This window comes from Equus asinus, chromosome 2, assembly GCF_041296235.1.
Source record: "Equus asinus isolate D_3611 breed Donkey chromosome 2, EquAss-T2T_v2, whole genome shotgun sequence".
NCBI lineage: Eukaryota > Metazoa > Chordata > Mammalia > Perissodactyla > Equidae > Equus > Equus asinus.
Genome location: NC_091791.1, coordinates 112388385 through 112406181, shown reverse-complemented (window position 1 = coordinate 112406181; position 17797 = coordinate 112388385). Strand labels below are relative to the sequence as shown.

At 39.1% G+C, this 17797-nt stretch overlaps 1 protein-coding gene across 1 annotated transcript in view; it reads left to right on the top strand.

Annotated features, from left to right (window-relative positions):
• CERS3 (ceramide synthase 3) overlaps positions 1-17797 on the top strand; it is a 104346-nt gene that overhangs the window by 21583 nt on the left and 64966 nt on the right. The window contains exons 2-4 of the mRNA XM_044762858.2: positions 3084-3257; positions 8391-8505; positions 15642-15760. Of these exons, the coding sequence (XP_044618793.1) occupies positions 3085-3257; positions 8391-8505; positions 15642-15760 (407 nt within the window). The 5' untranslated portion in view covers position 3084. The remainder of the gene's footprint in view (positions 1-3083; positions 3258-8390; positions 8506-15641; positions 15761-17797) is intronic.

The window sequence follows — 17797 nt, the reverse complement described above, 5'->3', positions numbered from 1 at the left end:
AGAAGGGATCCTCAACTCTTTTAAAGCAGCAATAATTGGTGTTTGGTGGCAGCACATGGAGAAAAAGTGAGTAATATATATTTAGTATTTTCTCAGTTTGAACTACGTTTTCCAGGGGGCCACCCTCAACTTCCAAATTCTTTCTGTCTCCCTTTAAATCTTTTTGGCTGGTGGGCATTAAAGGTACTATGGCTTTCAACAGACCTTGATTCATTGCTTGCATGTGCTGCACAAGGGCATTGTTTGGAGTGACAACCTCTACAGAACCATTGTAAGCCATTTATTTAGTTATATTTCACTCTGGACAAAATAATCTGTACTGCCTGGAAGTCATTTTAGGAGTGAGTCAACTGCTTTGTATAAGAATTATTATAACAATATCAAAAGGAAAACTAACTCTCTGCCATTACTGTTTATCCCCTGAGTGCTAGTCTGTTAAATTTGGTGCCAATAAAGTAATGAACATGCTGAGGCAAACTTCTAGGAAAACATATGTTTGCCCTTGTAGGCATATCTTGTTCTGATACAGTGACGGACAAGGCCTGACACAAGGTTTGTCCATAACAGAGAGACTCCCATGGCCTGGGTTGGTTTTCATAATCTGTAGAAAGTTTGAATTTTAGTTGGAGTTTGACTCAGCTCTTGTTCTGAGCCAAAACTGTGTACTTCAAAGCCAACTTCCTGTCTCAATTTCCTCTTTTGGCCAGTTACGTCAGATGGCCCAGGCAACCAAGCTTGAACCCTCAGCTCCCTTACCAAAGTGTGTTAATTCTTCCTTCCTAACTATCAGCTCTTTCATCAGTCCTCACTGTGTCCTCCCAAGTCCAGATCCACATCAGTCCTGACTCGACTGTCGGCTCCCAGAAGTCTGGGCCCAACCCTTTCCTTTCTGCAGCCCCAAAGCCTGATAGACGGGAATTATTCACTAAATCTTTCTTGATTATCTTTACTCCACCATACTTGCACAACTTTGCAACTGTATTAATGGGACTTACTGTCCCCCAGTGTAGAAATTATAGTAAAATGATGAATACATGACAAACAAGGCAACTTTTCTCCGTCTCCACACGGGCCTAAGTTCATGCTACTTCGGATGAGCATGTCTCTGAGCTGTAATGAGAGGTGAAATGATGCAGGGAGTTATCTCACCAGAGTTCAGTTGTTGGTTTTGGTGGCGATTTTTCCGAAGGATATTGGGGTCCACACTCGGAATTCTTCCCTGTCTGAACTTGGAAGTCTGTAGGTTAGTATTCCACTCTCTAATCCTCACCTCTGAGTCTTCCCTTTCTCCCGGCCCTTCGTCCTACTCCCACCACACTTGTTCTTTGACCGCGGGTCTTTTGAGTATTCTGGGTTTTTTCTCTCACTGTCACTTCTGTCTTGGCCTTCTTTTTTTCTCTACCTTGTTTTGATCCCATAGGTAATCTCATGAAGGCTGTTATTATCAGCATGTTCAGTTCCCTGATCCCACTGCTCTAGTGCAAACCTTCCTACTTCTCACTGCGTCTCTTACTTTAAGCTCCTAATTGCGCTCCAGTCTTTCCACCTCCTGAAAGTGCTCCATAGCACTGCCAACAGCGCGGCTATGTATGTGCCTGGCCAGGAGGCTTGTGGGGGTTGAAATCCAGACCTCTTTCCACTGGGTAGAAGGGCTGTGTCTGCCCAGAGAGAGAGACACCATCCTCTAATCGGCACAGAGACTATATGGGCTCACAGGGGACCTGGCTGCCAAAGTGACTTTTCTAAAATACCTGACCATGTTATTTCTCTGCCTGATACTCCTCAGTGGGTTCCATTAGCTCATGTCCAAGCTCCTTAGCATGGATTTCAGACCCTCTATGACCAAGTCCTACCTGTCTCACCAGCCTTTTGATGAGAGTGACCATGTAATTTATTGCCCAAACTGGATCACTTCTGAAAGAAAGGAGGCGCTATTAATAATTATGCCACAGTGATAAATGGAGACTGTCTGGGCACCCATGTGCAACCCACCATCCCACATCTTGGATTCCTCTGCTGTAATAGTTCCAAACTGCTGGTAGTGTTCCACAGGCACCGTGTCGCATACAAATCAAGTGGTTTTGATAGAGTTATTTTGACCACCCTGTTGTGTATCTGAGGACATTTTGACTCCTTTCTCTGATTAACTATTAAAAGATGAAATCAAAACATCCTGAAAGTCAAAATGTCAAGATTAAAAGGGTCACAGCCTAATCAATGAGATTAGAACATATAATTCTGTGTTCTGTTTTTCTGGTTACTTGATCATAGTACTTTCTCTCCTTAAAACTCCTGTTCCCTCCTCCCCATTTTCCTGAATTTCTCTGGTTTATTTCCTCTTATTGTTCAAGACATCTCAAGGATCATCTGTTCCAATCATCTTTCCCTGACAGTTCCAGGCTGGACTCAGCGCCCATCATCTTGTTCCTACAATACCCTATATATACTTTTATTGTACCCCCAAAAATTGTGTCAAAGTTGCCTGTTCAGACCTGCCTTGCCCATAGGACTATAAGGTCCTCAAGGCAAGAATGCTGTCTTTTTAATCTTTGTATCCTCAGTGCCTAGCACAGTGCTTGACAAATAATAGAATCTCGAATATTTGTTGACACGGACTAATTTGAACTCCTTATTGTAATATGAAGTTAAACGTGCTTGTTCTTTATCTCCTAGAGAAGTTCTTAGGATACTAGTGAAGATTTCTACATATTTGGAGCTTTCGTGAGGTTGACCTTTGGCAACTGTAGAGATTATTGTTAAATTATTTTTTATATCACAAAATCGTATAAGAGGAAGATACGTACCCATACATTAATGTATGTTGTGCAAACAGTGAAAGTATGTACAGTGGTGTGTGAAACTTCAGTTTGCCGTGCCACGGCCAAAATTGTTCTGAGAGTATTGGCAGAATAATTCTTGTTTAATGCAATGAAGAGTCGTGAAACCCATTAAACAATAGTGTTCTGTCCTTGCCTTCTTTTCAGAACTCTCTGGTTTAGGTATTTTGAGTAAAAGGTGCTCAATGTTATCTCAATTTTAAGTATTTGTTTTACAGCCCTAATGTGTTCTTTTTTCATCTCTAGAATGTTTCAGACGATTAAAGAATGGTTTTGGTTGGAAAGACTCTGGCTTCCTCCGAAGATAAAGTGGTCAGATCTTGAAGATCATGATGGACTCGTCTTTGCAAAACCCTCTCATTTATATGTGACAATTCCATATGCTTTTGGCTTGCTGATTATCAGACATTTCTTTGAAAAGTAAGTGGTATTTGTGTGTCTTTCCTTCCCATTCCCTGTCTTTGACCCAACTCTAGAGCAATAGAATCTTGGTAAGATCCTTAAAGAATCTGTTGTTCCGAGGTGCCACCAGTGAGCTACAGATTCTCGGGGGAATTCATGAAATCAAATGTACACCAGACATTATCTAGAAGTGAACAAATAAAAACTAGAAACGTAGTCCCCTCAAATGCTTTAGTTTTACAGTGAAGAAAATTGAGCTCAAGAGAGGTTAAGGATCATAGAGCTTATTAGTGTCAAAGACAGTGCGGGAACCCAGTTCATCTTTCACATACCATGCTGTCTGGCACAGGATACACACGCCCAGAAAAGCAGCGTTAGAAGTCTGTGATCAGGGGATGCCGTATCATTTTAGGATGCCTATGAAATAACAAAAATGGCTCATTAAAGTCCAAACTTAATATTGCTGTCTAGCATAGTTTATTTTAAGGGTTTATTGAAAGTTTTAATAGCAGCACTTCATTCCAAAGTATAAGGAAATCAAAGGAAAAAATCAATTTGCTTTCTCAGAAAAAGTAAACTTCTTTTCTTTTTCGTAGTTTAATTTAAATATATATTACTTCCAACCTTTTTATTAAAACTGTACAGTGTTATGATAACAGGAGATAAATGTTCATCTATAATCTCTGTAGTTGTCTCTATTTCAAAAAACTGTTATTAGCACATTAATTTTTTTGGAGCAAAGAGAATATTCAAATATCGAGTTGGAAAAACTTAAGACAAAATATGATAAAGATCATTTTGTCCAAGACTAACTGTAATGAAGGTCATATGTTTGTAACCATTTGCAGGGTCCTTATGTCAAGAGTTAGTTTGACCAACTCTGTTTCGTGTGGACTCTCCCAAAGGTGGTTGTACAAATAACAACTTCACTGGGGCCAACAATGTGCTATTCCTATTGAGAGGAAGAGGCTTTCTCCCTGGACACCACTAAACCCTAGCTAAGAACACTTGAAAATTTTCTTCTTTTTTGACAGTTAATTCTACTTTTAACTCACGTTTGAATTTGTCAAAGAATTCTTAAATAAAGTAGAATTTTGCCACTGCACTTCCAAATTAGCAAATTACTCTTTACTATCCTGAAATACTTGCTTTTCTTGCATAGTGTCTGGTGATCTTTAAATGTGGCATCCAGGTGCTATACTTAATTTCATTGGAAATTTCCTACTTTTTGGTGGACAGCTCCAATTTTTACATTTTGATCAAGACAGTGAACTAGAAAAATTCTTTTTGGTTGCCAAAGCAGCACAGCTGTGGAGGACAAACTTATTATGTCTTGGTCTTGGCCTTGCCAGCAACAATCAGGAAGAATCTAATCCTCTTTTAATTCCTAGGACCATTCTTTCTGCGTCTCAAGGGCTTAAGTAGAGTCTATATCATCTTTCCTATCTTCTTATAACTTTAACTCCCAATAAGCTACTCTTAGCTTTTTCCATTCTGTGACTCTCCAGAAAACTATATGTTGTTCCGCTAGTCTCATATCACTGTTTTTTTTGTCTTTTCACTTTATTTTTTTTAATTTAAATTTTTGTTTTTATAGCAGTGACATTGGATTCTAACATTATATAACTTTCAGATGTACATCATAATATATTTCAAATTCTGTGTAAATTACATCATGTTCACCACCCAAAGACTAATTATAATCCATCACTACGCATATGTGCCTAGTCACCCCTTTCTCCTTCCTCTCTCCCCACTTTCGTATCACTTTTAATGCGATAGAAGGAAGGAAAATTTAACATGGGAGAGAGATCATGCTTTTTGAAATATGTTTACATTTTTTTCCAGGGATTCTGTATCATTTGCATTAGATTCAACCACTTATAAATAAAACATTATTTATATCTTTAATTTTAATATAAACTTATAGTTTAAGAAGAATATAAAATTGCAGGTGGTATGATCTCAGTGGAGAAAATGAGAAGTAAGTGACCTGGCCGTGGTCACACAGTTAGTATGTAAGGGGTAGATCTGGGACTTGAACCCATGTGTTATGACACCAGATTCAGGATTGTTGGGTTTTTGTTTTTCCCTAGACCAGTACTTTTTGGAATTTTACAATGAAATACTCCTCAGGGGAAAAAAAGAGTAAATTAATATCTCTTGGGAATACAGAAGATATGTCTAAAGGGATGATAGCAAATGTGAAATTTTCTGAGCTATGTTAAAAATGCATGTAAATTTGACAATATGTTTCAGTATATCCTATGATATGTTTGTCACAAGAAGGCTTCCTTCTTTTGTTCCAGCCTGTATTTATTTTATACTTTCCTATTCTATGAAGTGACCAGGAGTTGTGATTTGGCTGGCCCATTTTTATCCTTTCTGCTAGTCAGAAGCTATTTAAGATCAAGAAGTAACGTCTCTTCCTAGAAAAGCAAGAGTAGAGAGACAGAACTAATAAAGAACAAACAAGTAGATCATTTGAAAGTGACTGACATTTGCTTTGTATTTAGGATTTCCTTTCCTTACAAGTTTTAGTTTGTGGCTTGTTATTTTGATTTTCTTTTTTTGCGGGGCGGAGGTGGTCTAGAATAACAGTTTCTAACTAGTTTATCCAGACTGTTCTATGCATTCTTTTATGTGTCCAAAGTGTGATTTAAAGGAGATCTAAGCTACTCAAATGTAAACACTTGTGGAATAAACACGTTATCTTGAAGTAAATTGAAGCCCCAGAAGGGTCCAGGGCAGAGGTGGAGTAGCTAAAATCAGAAGGTAATCTTTTTTTCTATTACTTACCTAGACAATGAATAGACTCCCCACCTCTGCCATTTCCGCTTAGCAACATAAGGGCATGATGAGATAGTGTGTCCATTATTCTTTAAATAAAGGTAGGTATAGCAATTTACAGGAGTTGAAAAAAGGATTTTTACTGACTGTCCGCAATTGAAACAGTCTCAAAATACGCACATTAGCCTTAAGTGTTACCTGAGACTTCGTTGCTCCAGATATTTTGTTCTCTCATATAAAACCCTCTGATTAAACTCTGGTCAAAGAGTCTTTGAATCTTTAGGAACTGGGAATCAATCTTATGCTAGTAGGCTATTATTTCTATTTAAGAGATGTATTTAAACTTCAAATACTTAACATCTGCCTAGGTCTGCCTTCCTTTTATTCTACGAAAGAATATCAGAAAAAAGAGTGGTGAGGGCCATCTGGGATTGCTGGCTTTTGGCTCACAGGTAACCGATGCAGTGCTAGATGAAGAGAGGGCTTCTGAAGGCTCAGTTCTGCATTAGTGGCAAACCTACGAGACTCATTCCCTGGTAATTAACCTAACTTTGAACCATTGACATGGCAGCTTAAGTTTACATTCTTTTTTCTTCCTCTTGGACATTTTTTTCCTATTCAATGTCAATAAAATGAAAGTTCAGGCAAATTAACCTCTAAGGTCTTTCTAGAGCTAAGATCTGTCATTTCCCTTCTCTTTTCAGTTCAGTTTATCAGATATTTGTTGTGCTTCCTTCTTCTCTCCTTTTTCAAAATAGATTTTAAATTAAGTACCCATTCATACTTAGTTACACTTACATTGATGAAGTGATTGATTTTCTAGATTTATTTGAAAAGGAAGGATAATGCTGAAGTAGAAAACTGTATTTATATACTTCCTCTGTTCTATTGAAAATGTTATTTCCATCTTTGAAGGCTGGACATGTTAACAAACAGAACCATATTTCTCTTTCTTGTTTAAATTAGTGATTTTAATGTAGACGTATTCCTCATATCAGAAAATGTGCTATGGATATAAATGTTTATCCGCTGCATATGCTTATCCGTATAGTTATCCCTCACATGACCCTCTAGAGGGGAATATTATACTTCATTTGGCTTTGAGATTTGTCGTATTCCCTTTCTGCATAAATCTTCTTTGGCTCAATTCTGCTTTGCTTTTTTATTTTTCCTAATTTCTTCATTTCTAACCCTTGAGGAAATAGCATTGAGTGAACATGATTGAGAACACTTTCATATTAAACCATTTTGTATTTGTGTTATTCTGCTAATAAAAGCAATGATTGTTTTCCCCAATAAAAATTTTCAACTAGTAGGTTGGATAAGTGAACCAATTCCATTATTTATCCGAAACCCTGCCAACTATGTTTTTTGAGACTTTATTAGTTTTAAGGACATCTTAGTTTTATTTGGACCTTTTATGCAAAGGGAGAATTAATCATAACCCTCAAATCATAGCATGCTGTCTTTGGTCTGTGTAAGACCTCTTTTGATTGATTGATTTGAATTAACTTTTTCATTAATTACCTTTTATCCCCATTTCCTAGTCCCATGCACCTCCCTGCTAGCTTCTAATGTATTTGATAGCTTGTTTGTATAGCTTAGTAAAACATATGCATAAATATAAAGTGCAGGTATTGTTAGTTGACATAAATGATATGATGATAAGACCTTATTCTGTTTCTTCTTTTTCTTAAACACAGCACTGTGTTTTATGATCTATCCACATTGCTCTATGTACATCTGGTGCATAATTAGTTTGTTTTTATATGTCTCTGAAATGTATGGGCCACTTCCAGGAGAACTTAGTCCATCTGGAAGTTGGGATCTGGAAGTTCTGGATCTGGTGTATAAGTATATTTGGATTTACATAAAATGGATTTTAGACCTGTGTAAGTATTTTACCTTTTTAAGTTATTGCGTGTATAAAAGTTTTCAAACTTTGCTCTCCTTGAACTTTTTTTTTTTGAGGAAGGTTAGCCCTGAGCTAACTGCTGCCAATCCTCCTCTTTTTGCTGAGGAAGGCTGGCCCTGAGCTAACATCCATGCCCATCTTCCTCTACTTTATATGTGGGATGCCTACCACAGAATGGCTTGCCAAGTGGTGCCATGTCCACACCCGGGATCTGAACTGGCAAACCTGGGCTGCCGAAGCAGAACATGCACACTTAACCGCTGCGCCACTGGGCAGGCCCCTCTCCTTGAACTTCTGCAAGGCAGGTGTTGGTTATAGATAGCCCAATGACAACATGAACCAATGACTGATCTTTCATTTGGAATTAAATTTACTGCTTGAGTTTTCTGGTGTCATTGCAGATTCATTCTCAGATTTTGAACTTACTTCCTTTCATATTTTTGTAGGTTTATTGGTCTACCTCTAGCAAAAATGTTAGGCATTAAAGAGAAAGTTCGAAAGATTATACCAAATGCCACCTTAGAGAATTTTTTCAAACATTCCACAAGGCAACCATCTCAAGTAAGTACAAATTCTTTCTTTTTAGATTTAAAAGTCTCCTTTCTCAATGTTTCAGTCATTTATGGCTTTCCTCTTCTGTGCAAGATATCTGTTTCAGTTGACCGGCAAATGATTTGATTCATTTGGATTTTTTTCTCTATTGACAGGTTATACAGTGTTCTGAGCATAATATAAAATAACAAACATTAATGGTTGAACTATTGTGTTCAACTATAGTATTAAACTCTAACAATCAATGCCATAATTTGGGTATAAAGATCAGAATTTAATTTGTGTGTGTGTGTGTATGTATGATGAAGGCTGGTGCTGAGCTAACATCTGTGCCAATCTTTCTCTATTTTTTGTATGTGGGATGCCACCACAGCATGGCTTGATGAGTGATGTGTAGGTCCACACCTGGGATCCAAACCTGCAAACCCTAGACCGCCAAAGTGGAGCACACGAACTTAACCACCATGCCACCAAGCCAGCCCCTCAAAATTTAATTTTTAATGATAGGATATATACAAAGTATACTGATCAAAAAAGACCATTGCTAAGGCAGAGTAGCCCATATCTGACACTTCTGATGATTGTGGCTCCATCAATATACATTACACACATTATAAAAGTGTCCATTGGGATGGCTTTCATGAGTAAGGCCCTTTATTTCATCCAAGGCTTCGCTGCACTCAGAAATATGCTGTGCTCCTGCCCAATCCCCAGAAATAGAATTTCTAGGAGAGTCAGAATTGTCTTCACAATAGAAGATGCACTTTATGAAATATTGTGCACTGCATGTTTACGTACCATAGAAAATGTTTTAATCTAATAGTTATTAAAAAAAGTTTCTAGGGAGGTCTAATTTCATTATACCTCCATAGTTAAAATGAAAGATGAAATAAAAACTCTAAAATTGGCACATCCTCTATGAGGAATACAAACAGCTATCACCAGTAATTTTAAAAGAGTATATACTAACACAGTTTTAGGATAGATAGATTTTTAAAGTCCTGAACTTTATTTACTGGATTCACTTGCTTCTACTATGACCATTTCTTTTGTCGGCCTGGTGGGCTCTGCGTGAAGAAGGTACATTGAGATTTGACCGCACAGTGCAAGGCATCATGTCCACAATTGTTCATGGCTAGCCTGCACTGTCTTTTGATTTCTTCTGCCCCCAGCTTCTGTATTTGACTTCTTTTATTTTCTAAAATGAGGACAGTCTGACAAGCCATTGCCACATGTCCTTTATTTCCACATGCCCTAAAAGGCTGCCGTTGTTCATCTAAATGCTATTGTTGCCACTGGTGATAATAGTGCCTAAGCATCATTTTACATTTTTCAAAAGAGAAATTATTTAGCTGTGTTTATGAAGAATTAGGACTCTTTCAGAGTCTTTATTATCCTTCTCTGTTTGTGTTTGAGAATAACTAACTTTGGTAATACCTTGTATAAAATGTGAAGAGCAGCGCTATGCTGTGTGTCACTTGCTGTGCTCGCTATAGCAAGAGCTTCCAGTCAAATTTTTAGGATATTTAAAATTATGTAGAAAATTTGGTCCTGATCAAGTTTCCCTGCTACAGAGAGAAAATAGCCATGTGATAGTTAAAGAAAAACTAATAAAAGCTGGAAGAGATTTGAGATTAGGTAATCATTCCTCTTCCTGATTGAGATGAGGGAAGTAAGGTCTAATAAGAGGAAATGAGCTTTCCAAGGTCATATGGCTAATTATTGCTGAATCCAAAGCTGGAACCTGCCCCATGACTGCCTGTCCATTGCTGTTTCTACTATGCCCAAGTGATTTCTTTATCCTGAATAAAATGTTAACAATGTATGTCAAAGACTGGGGCTGTGTTTGTATGAATTATTCTAACTCAATTGATAGGACCGTTAGCATAATGTAGATATGATTTGATCATTTACATCAGGTAAAAGAAGAAATGTTATACATCAACCCCAAAGTGTTAGAAAGCTTTATCTACTAAATCAAGAAGATGAAGGAAAATAATTAAGACTCCTAATTTATATTGCTCATGGATTACAAAATTGAGGCAGTGTTTGCATAGCAGATCAAGATAAAAAGATGGCCAGTAAAATGCCCATAGATTAAAAGTACTAAAACTTAGGAAGATAGACTATAATAGAGGAAGGCAAAGTACATGACTTCATAGTGATTTCAGATGTGGAAACAAAATAATCTCACAATATCTCCACGTATTAATTTGGCCAATGTCACACAGCTAGCATTTTGCTTAATTTATGGCTGAGGTAAGACAAGTTGCTGGGGAAACTAACAAAAGTTTTGTACTAATTCAAGATATGGGTATTACCTCTAACAAAGAGTTTCAAAGCTGTCGGGGCAGAACCTTGCATTGGTAATACATGGAGAAAACGCCTGTCTTTATTAGAACAGTTGAGCAAAGGAGTCCCAGGATGCTTCTTCAGCGCTATAGATTGCACCAATAAAACAAAAACATTTCGCTATACACAGTATCGATTCTGGACTGGTTAGCACAGCCACGTATAACATGGTGTTGATGAGGGCCAAAGTACTGTACCACCAGTGAGAGTTTTGATCAATGATTTCTCACAATTCTTTTATGATTGTGTATGTGCAGCTTTGTGTCCATTATTTATATGTGTGTGTGTCTCTCTATATATTTATATCTCAATAACATCTTTAAGATGTGTTGGGAAAGAGCCACAATAACAGATCAATAGCTCTGTCTACCGGATCAATTATTCTGCTATTGATAAAATGGAGTAACATCAGAATTTATTATCTAACCCTTTCCCTCAGCAAAAACACAATGAGAACTAATGCAGAACAAATAAGTATGTAGTTCTGGAGCAGATCTAAAGAAAATGTTGCCCTGTAAGACTGACATAAAGCCAATTATTATGGTCCATAAGGGCATTCCAGTTTGCTAGCTTGTCTCGTCCACAGATTGCAACATTCTTAGAGCAAAAAGCTCTCTAGTCCAATTTATTTACAGGTGAGACACATAGGAATTGGAAGTTGGATGACTCCTCCACCGTCCCAGAGGGTTTGTTTTGAGTCAGGGAGCCAGGTCTCTTGGCCCCACTCAGTGCCATTCCTTCAGGATATACTGCTCCTTGAGGGTCTGCTTGGGAGGCCTCCCTTCGCTCTCCATAGTGTAGAGGCTAAAAATACAGACTGCGAGGACAGACTGTGCGGTCCAGACTCTGGCTCTGCTGCAGACAGTGTGTGGAGATGGGCGGAGTAACTGCTCTGAGCCTCAGTTTCCTCCTCCGTGAATTGAGCATGATAACAGTGCTTCTCTCACAGGGCTCTTGTGAGGGTTGAATTAAGGACTTAGAATAGTGCCTCACACATGGCAGATGCCTGGCACATAGTGAAGGTCAGCTGTTCTTATTTGTAGTCTGTGCCTATCATACTCTGACTTCTGCAGGAGCATTATCAAAGGTCTTCCCAACTTAAATTATTCCAAGGGAACATCATTTGTTTCTTAATTATGCTTGTTCCCGTAACATTTTGCACAATTTTCTGTGCTTTGTAGGTGTTCAATAAATACTATTTCATGTATTAATAAGAAAATACTTCTAAACACTTTTGTTTGCAAGAGGATTTCTATCCCAAAAATATGGTAGTGTACAAGGCCAGTGTGCCAAGACTGACTTTCAACCAGATTCATCTGTGCTCCAAAACAGAAAAAAAAAAAAAAAAAGCTTCAAATCATGTTTGATTGCTATCTTCTAGATACATTTTTAAAGCAGATATCTGTAGAAATGATGAGATAATAAAATTGGGTTGTTCTCAGATCTGGGAAAATTCTAGTATGAGGGCAGGTAGGGACTTTGTTTGCTCACTGCTGATTCTCTAGCATCTAGAATAGTGCCTCGCACTAGTGAGTAGAGGCTCACTAGGTATTTTTAATGATTGAATGAATAAAACTATTAAAACAGTTAAGTTAGACCCAGAGCCCTTTCAGTCGACAACCTTACAGGATATAGAACTAAGAATTTCAGAACATGTCCTGCTGTGGACCAAGTGAAAGGATGTGAATTATGTCCTCTGTTTGGGGGATCTGTTTACATTGTGAATTATTTTAGAAGTAAAAGAATAGTTTTTCTTAAATACTTTTCAGTCCGTGGTCTCCTTTCTGGGTTCCGTTGTATCTCTAGCACTGACCTAGCACATGATAATTTATACATGGAGGGGAGGAAGACAATTCCTCTACCCTCTCTAGGTCCTTCTGGCTGGCCTAAGAATTAAATTGACATTAGACAGAATAACAGGAAAAAATCATACAAGGCTTTGTAACATGTATACATGGGAGAAACCCAGGAAAACTGAGCAACTCACCAGAACGGCTGAGGTCGCTACCTTAAATACCATTTTTAGCTAAAGACAAAGGAGGGTGTTGGGGTAGTAATCGGGAGCTTCGAGGGGGAGGAAGGAGGCAGTTTACATGGAGATGGACATGCAAATGTGCCAACTATAGACAATGTGACCTGGGAGATACATTTTCTATTACATTATAGTTATATGTTAGCTTATATAGCTTATGTAGGAGCTTATGTATTAGCTCCTTCCTGGAACAGGCCCTTCTATTTTAAATTCTTTTAGGCATTTGGAGGGGGATGTCAAAGTTTCTTTCGGTCTTTTGTTCTTAAAAATGATCAAGCCAAAGAAACACATTTTGGAGTGGCCAATTCTGATCCCCCACATAAAGTACATTCACTTCCAGGAGCCCCCAGAGCCTGTACTGTTCCTGTGAGGAAGAAGTGAACACTCATTGTTACTACCCCGTTTTCCACAGGGTGTCAGAGTAATGCTCAAGACATTACTGCATAGCTAGAAAGTGGCAGAACTGGATCCTCTGTTTTCAGTTGCCTGCCATATCCTATTGCCTCAATATGTGCTGTGTTCTTTCTTCCTGCCGGGGAGTGTGATAAACATGGTCTGTCTGGGTTAGAGAATCCAAACCTCCAAACTTGTCCTGCCGTGAGGCTGGGGCCTTGCTGTGAGAGCAGAGGAGCAGAGGCCTGGGACAAAAGGGCAAAGTGGACACAGTCTCCACCTCCAGTCTCACTCTCGCTTCTTCATTCTTTACACACTTCAAGGGGGGGACTTTAAAAATACAAACATCCTATAACCCACAAGATAAATCCCAGACAATGCCCTCCTTGTGGTGACCCCGGCCACATCTTCCCTCCTCTACGCTTTGTAGGTTTCTACCCTGCGCAAGTGTTCCCTGCTCACCCATGCTCTCATCTCCAGACCACTGCTCATGCTGGTCCCTCTGCCAGGACACTCTTTCTTCTTTATCCTCTCTTCTTGCGGCATGTTTCACGGTTCAGCTTAAGTGTAACTTCCAGGAACTGTCTACATAAAGTTAGGTCCCATAGCACCCTAATTGCCCCTTATTTAACAGTCGTTGTATTTTGTTAGAATTCTCTGTGGGTTTTTTTTTTCTGACTTCTTACCAGGTAGACTTTACCCTGCGAAGGGGAGGCCAACATCAGTCTCGTTCGCTTAGATCTCCAGTGCCTAGCGCAAGGCCTGCAAGAAGTAGGCAGCAATCAATAGTTGCCAACTCAGTCTCCTCAAAAACAAAACAACAGTGAGTGAACCCTTGACCTATAAAAGAATAGGAATTAGAGAGGGCAGTTTACAGGGAAACCGAGTGCAAATGGGCCATATCCTGTTTTTGTTTTGTTTTGCTTTCCTTATCTCAGTTTAAGTAATAGGCTAGCAGTTTCGTAGGCACATAGAAGCTGCAGTTAGTCTTCAGCATGAGAGCTTCTTTATGAATTTTATCTACCATTGCCATGTGCACCTGAACAATTATATGAGCTATGCACAAAAAAATAGAAGCTAGACAGCTGATGACAAACTGTGGCATCCAGCCATCAGGCCCTTGGGCAGGCTTTGTTTGGCCCTCGCAATACAAGTCCACAGTTGGTTTAAATGTGCTTTGAGATATTGGTCAACATTAAAAAAACCTAGCAACTTCACATCGAAATCCTGGGACTGCTCTTTCACTCCGGGAGCCGCCAGCCAGAGCGTGGTCACAGCTGCTCCCTGGGGACAGAGCATGTGCATTTCTGTTGGCTGCATCCATGTGGCTCCTGCTTATTTCCTCAATACAGAAGCTGAGAGTCAGTTTTATGCAATTTTATTTTTCTCATAGTAAATTTAAGAGGAAACTGAAATATTTCTTGTACTCACATTGGGAAATGAAAGATTAAGAGGGCTAGTGTTTCAAAAAAAAAATTACAGAGCTTATTTCATTGTAGAAGTGGTGAGTACTGTAGGTTTAACATACAAAACATGCCTGTGTTGAAAGAACACAATTTAGAATCCCACTATGAAACAGACCTGGTCCATTCAATCATTTCTGTTTCTTATCTGGCCCTAGAAGAACTTCAAGTTTGTGACCTTTGAGCTAATCCATCATCCATATTGTTTCCAATTTTAAATCATAACCTATAACTTCTTCTTCCTAGAAGAGAAGCAATAATTGTTATTATATTCTTCAGTCACTATTTTTTGTGATAGGACTTATTTCAAATTAGTTTGAAATAGGCTCTACATCTGATTCAATGTGAGTGCGATGGCCAACACCTGTGTGAGGTTTTCCTGTGGGAGCTGTTGGAAAGGTTATGTGAAATAACAGAAAGCACACTAGCCTAAGTTCTTGTCCATACTTTGCTACTAATTCTACATCTTGGACAAGTTGCTAAAACTCTCAGGGTTCCACTTTCCTCATAGGAAAAATGGAGATTGGATTCAATGGACATCTTAAACTGTACTTCTCTGCCCAGCACCTAGGAAGCACTGAATAAAATTGAGCTGAACGAGTGTGCAACTTGAACTTATGGGTTGCTACCACCTTATGGAGAATTGATCTGACTTAGTAACTTAGAGTGCTGGGTTACTAACCTTCTCTCTCTTTTTTGTTGTATGTGTGTGTGTGTGTGCACTTGTGTTTGTGTGTGTGTGATTCCATAAGCAAAACAGGTAAATTCACTGGCTCAACATCTAATGCGAAATCTCTCTATTCCCCAGCATACAAGCTCTTATAACCCAAACTCACTGTCTCTTAAGTGCCTGCCAGTCTGATTCTGCTCTTCATCACTCATTCATTCGTGTCATCTCTTTTCAGGCTGATATTTATGGACTGGCAAAGAAATGTAACTTGACAGAACGCCAGGTCGAAAGATGGTTTAGGAGTCGACGGAATCAAGACAGGCCTTGCAAGGTGAAGAAATTCCAGGAAGCTTGGTAAGAAGGACAGGAAAAGCTTTTGAAATGATACAATTTTATACAAAGCAAAACGGTCATCTCAGAAAGAACACTGAAGTTGGAGCAGAAGAAAGGTTCGAGTCCAGATGTGTCACTTACCAATTAGATGTTTTAGGCTATTTGCTTGTTGCCCTCTCTGCGTCAGTTTCCTTCTCTATGAAATGGGACAAGTTATGAACTCTCTAAGATGAACAGGAGATATTGTGTACTTATCTTGAAGTCCAGAAAAGTAATTAAAATGTCTTAACTGGTATTTACCTTTTCTAGGGTAGAGATTGACCCTAGTTCACAAGACTTTATCACCTGTTTCCAATCACATTGTAATTATTATATCACATTATAAGAGCAGAGAATGTCTTAGAGGATGTCTGTTCTCCTCGCACAACACTAACTGAGAGGACTTCTGTCTCAGTTGGCTCATTTTTCTCATCCCTTGCCAGTGGATTGGATGGCCAGTTCCTCTGGGTTTCCCGGTTTGTTTAGAAGAGGGGTCAGGGTGGGCTGGGACACCAAGTAGGATTTTTTGCCAAAGCTTGGCTACTTTGATAGGTTCTGAGGGCAGTGAAGCTGCCTTGCACTTATTTTTGGTTTCATTTGAGCTCTGTTTTTTCCCCTCTTGTAGAATATTGTGGTACTTTAGGTCACTCCCTTGGCAGAAACTGACACCTGTGCAAAAAAGGTAGACTAGGTTATTGCTCCTGCTTTGTTCCTGTTTACATCCAGACAAATGCGTGTTGGTTGGGTTGTGTTTAATGACACATTCTACACACCAATAGTATTCCTTCTTTCTGCCTGTTTCTTAAGGTCCTCACATTGCCTAGTGACTTTCATCAGATATTTTTGTTTTGATGGTGAAATGAATAGAGAGCTGATGTAAGACTCTCAAATAAATAAACAGAGCCTGTGAGAGGCTAAGCTTTAGTGGCTTCCTTTAATTTACCTATACATTCCTGAGTACTCTCATCCAGCTGTGGTGCTGGTGATGTTTAGAGGCAAAGACCAAGTCTTCAGGGTGTCTCGAAACAAACCCTCATTTCTCATCACAGGCTTCCATTGCCTTCCCACAGGGACTCAAGGTGTATGGCCTGGTTTGTTTTCTAACTAGCTTCTCTCTTATTTTTAGCTCTGGAGAGATTGGTTAATACTGTATGGCCACTAATGTCAGCTTGGCATAAGTGAATCTCTCTAAACCATCGCTACAAAACACTACAAAATAGAACTGGTCTCACATTACATCTTCCTGTTCCCTGCTGATGTTCATTCATTCTTTCTGGCAGACCAATGAAATTCTCTGGTAATTTCATGTACTGTATAGTGCCTTACAGTTTATAAGTAATGTTTGATCCACCACCAATGATGTGAGACAAGTCAGGGAAGGTGGGGTTAGCCTTCTGTAAGAAGTGAGAAGCTATTAAACTTACACAGGCTGTCTGTCAATTGTATCTCAATAAAACTGAGAGAAAAAATGAATGAGAAACTACATGTCCATTCCAGTTTAAGGAACTTGCTCAGGGTCACCTGGCTGTTGGCAGGGCTCTTGCACTCAGGTCATCTGACTCCTTTTCTGATACTCTTTCTGCTCCATCGAACCACCTCCTGCCACCTAATGCTTACCTCTTAGCAAGCAGGAACCCCCTACATCAATTAAGTGTTTGGGTCAACAGGGCCCAAGTTTGGGAATCTGGCTGTCAGTGAGTCCATTGAAAGTTGGCCACAGAATTCAGGTGAAGAGAGTTTTGCGTTGCCCTTATCAATCAGTCAGGCAATGCACAGGGTTGTGTTGACTATCTTCTCTGTAAGTGGTACTATCCTAGACTGTGTGGAGTTCTAGATTTTAAGAGGGAAGTAAAAGGGGGAGGCATGGTCACTAGCGTTAATCAGCTAATGAAGGAGACGAGACTATCAATTACGAAACCAAAACATCTATTGTTATTCCACCCCAGTGGGGCACATAGACGTATATACCTGCAATCCACAGTTGTGTTTAGATTCACTGTGGGCATTAAGAGGAGATGG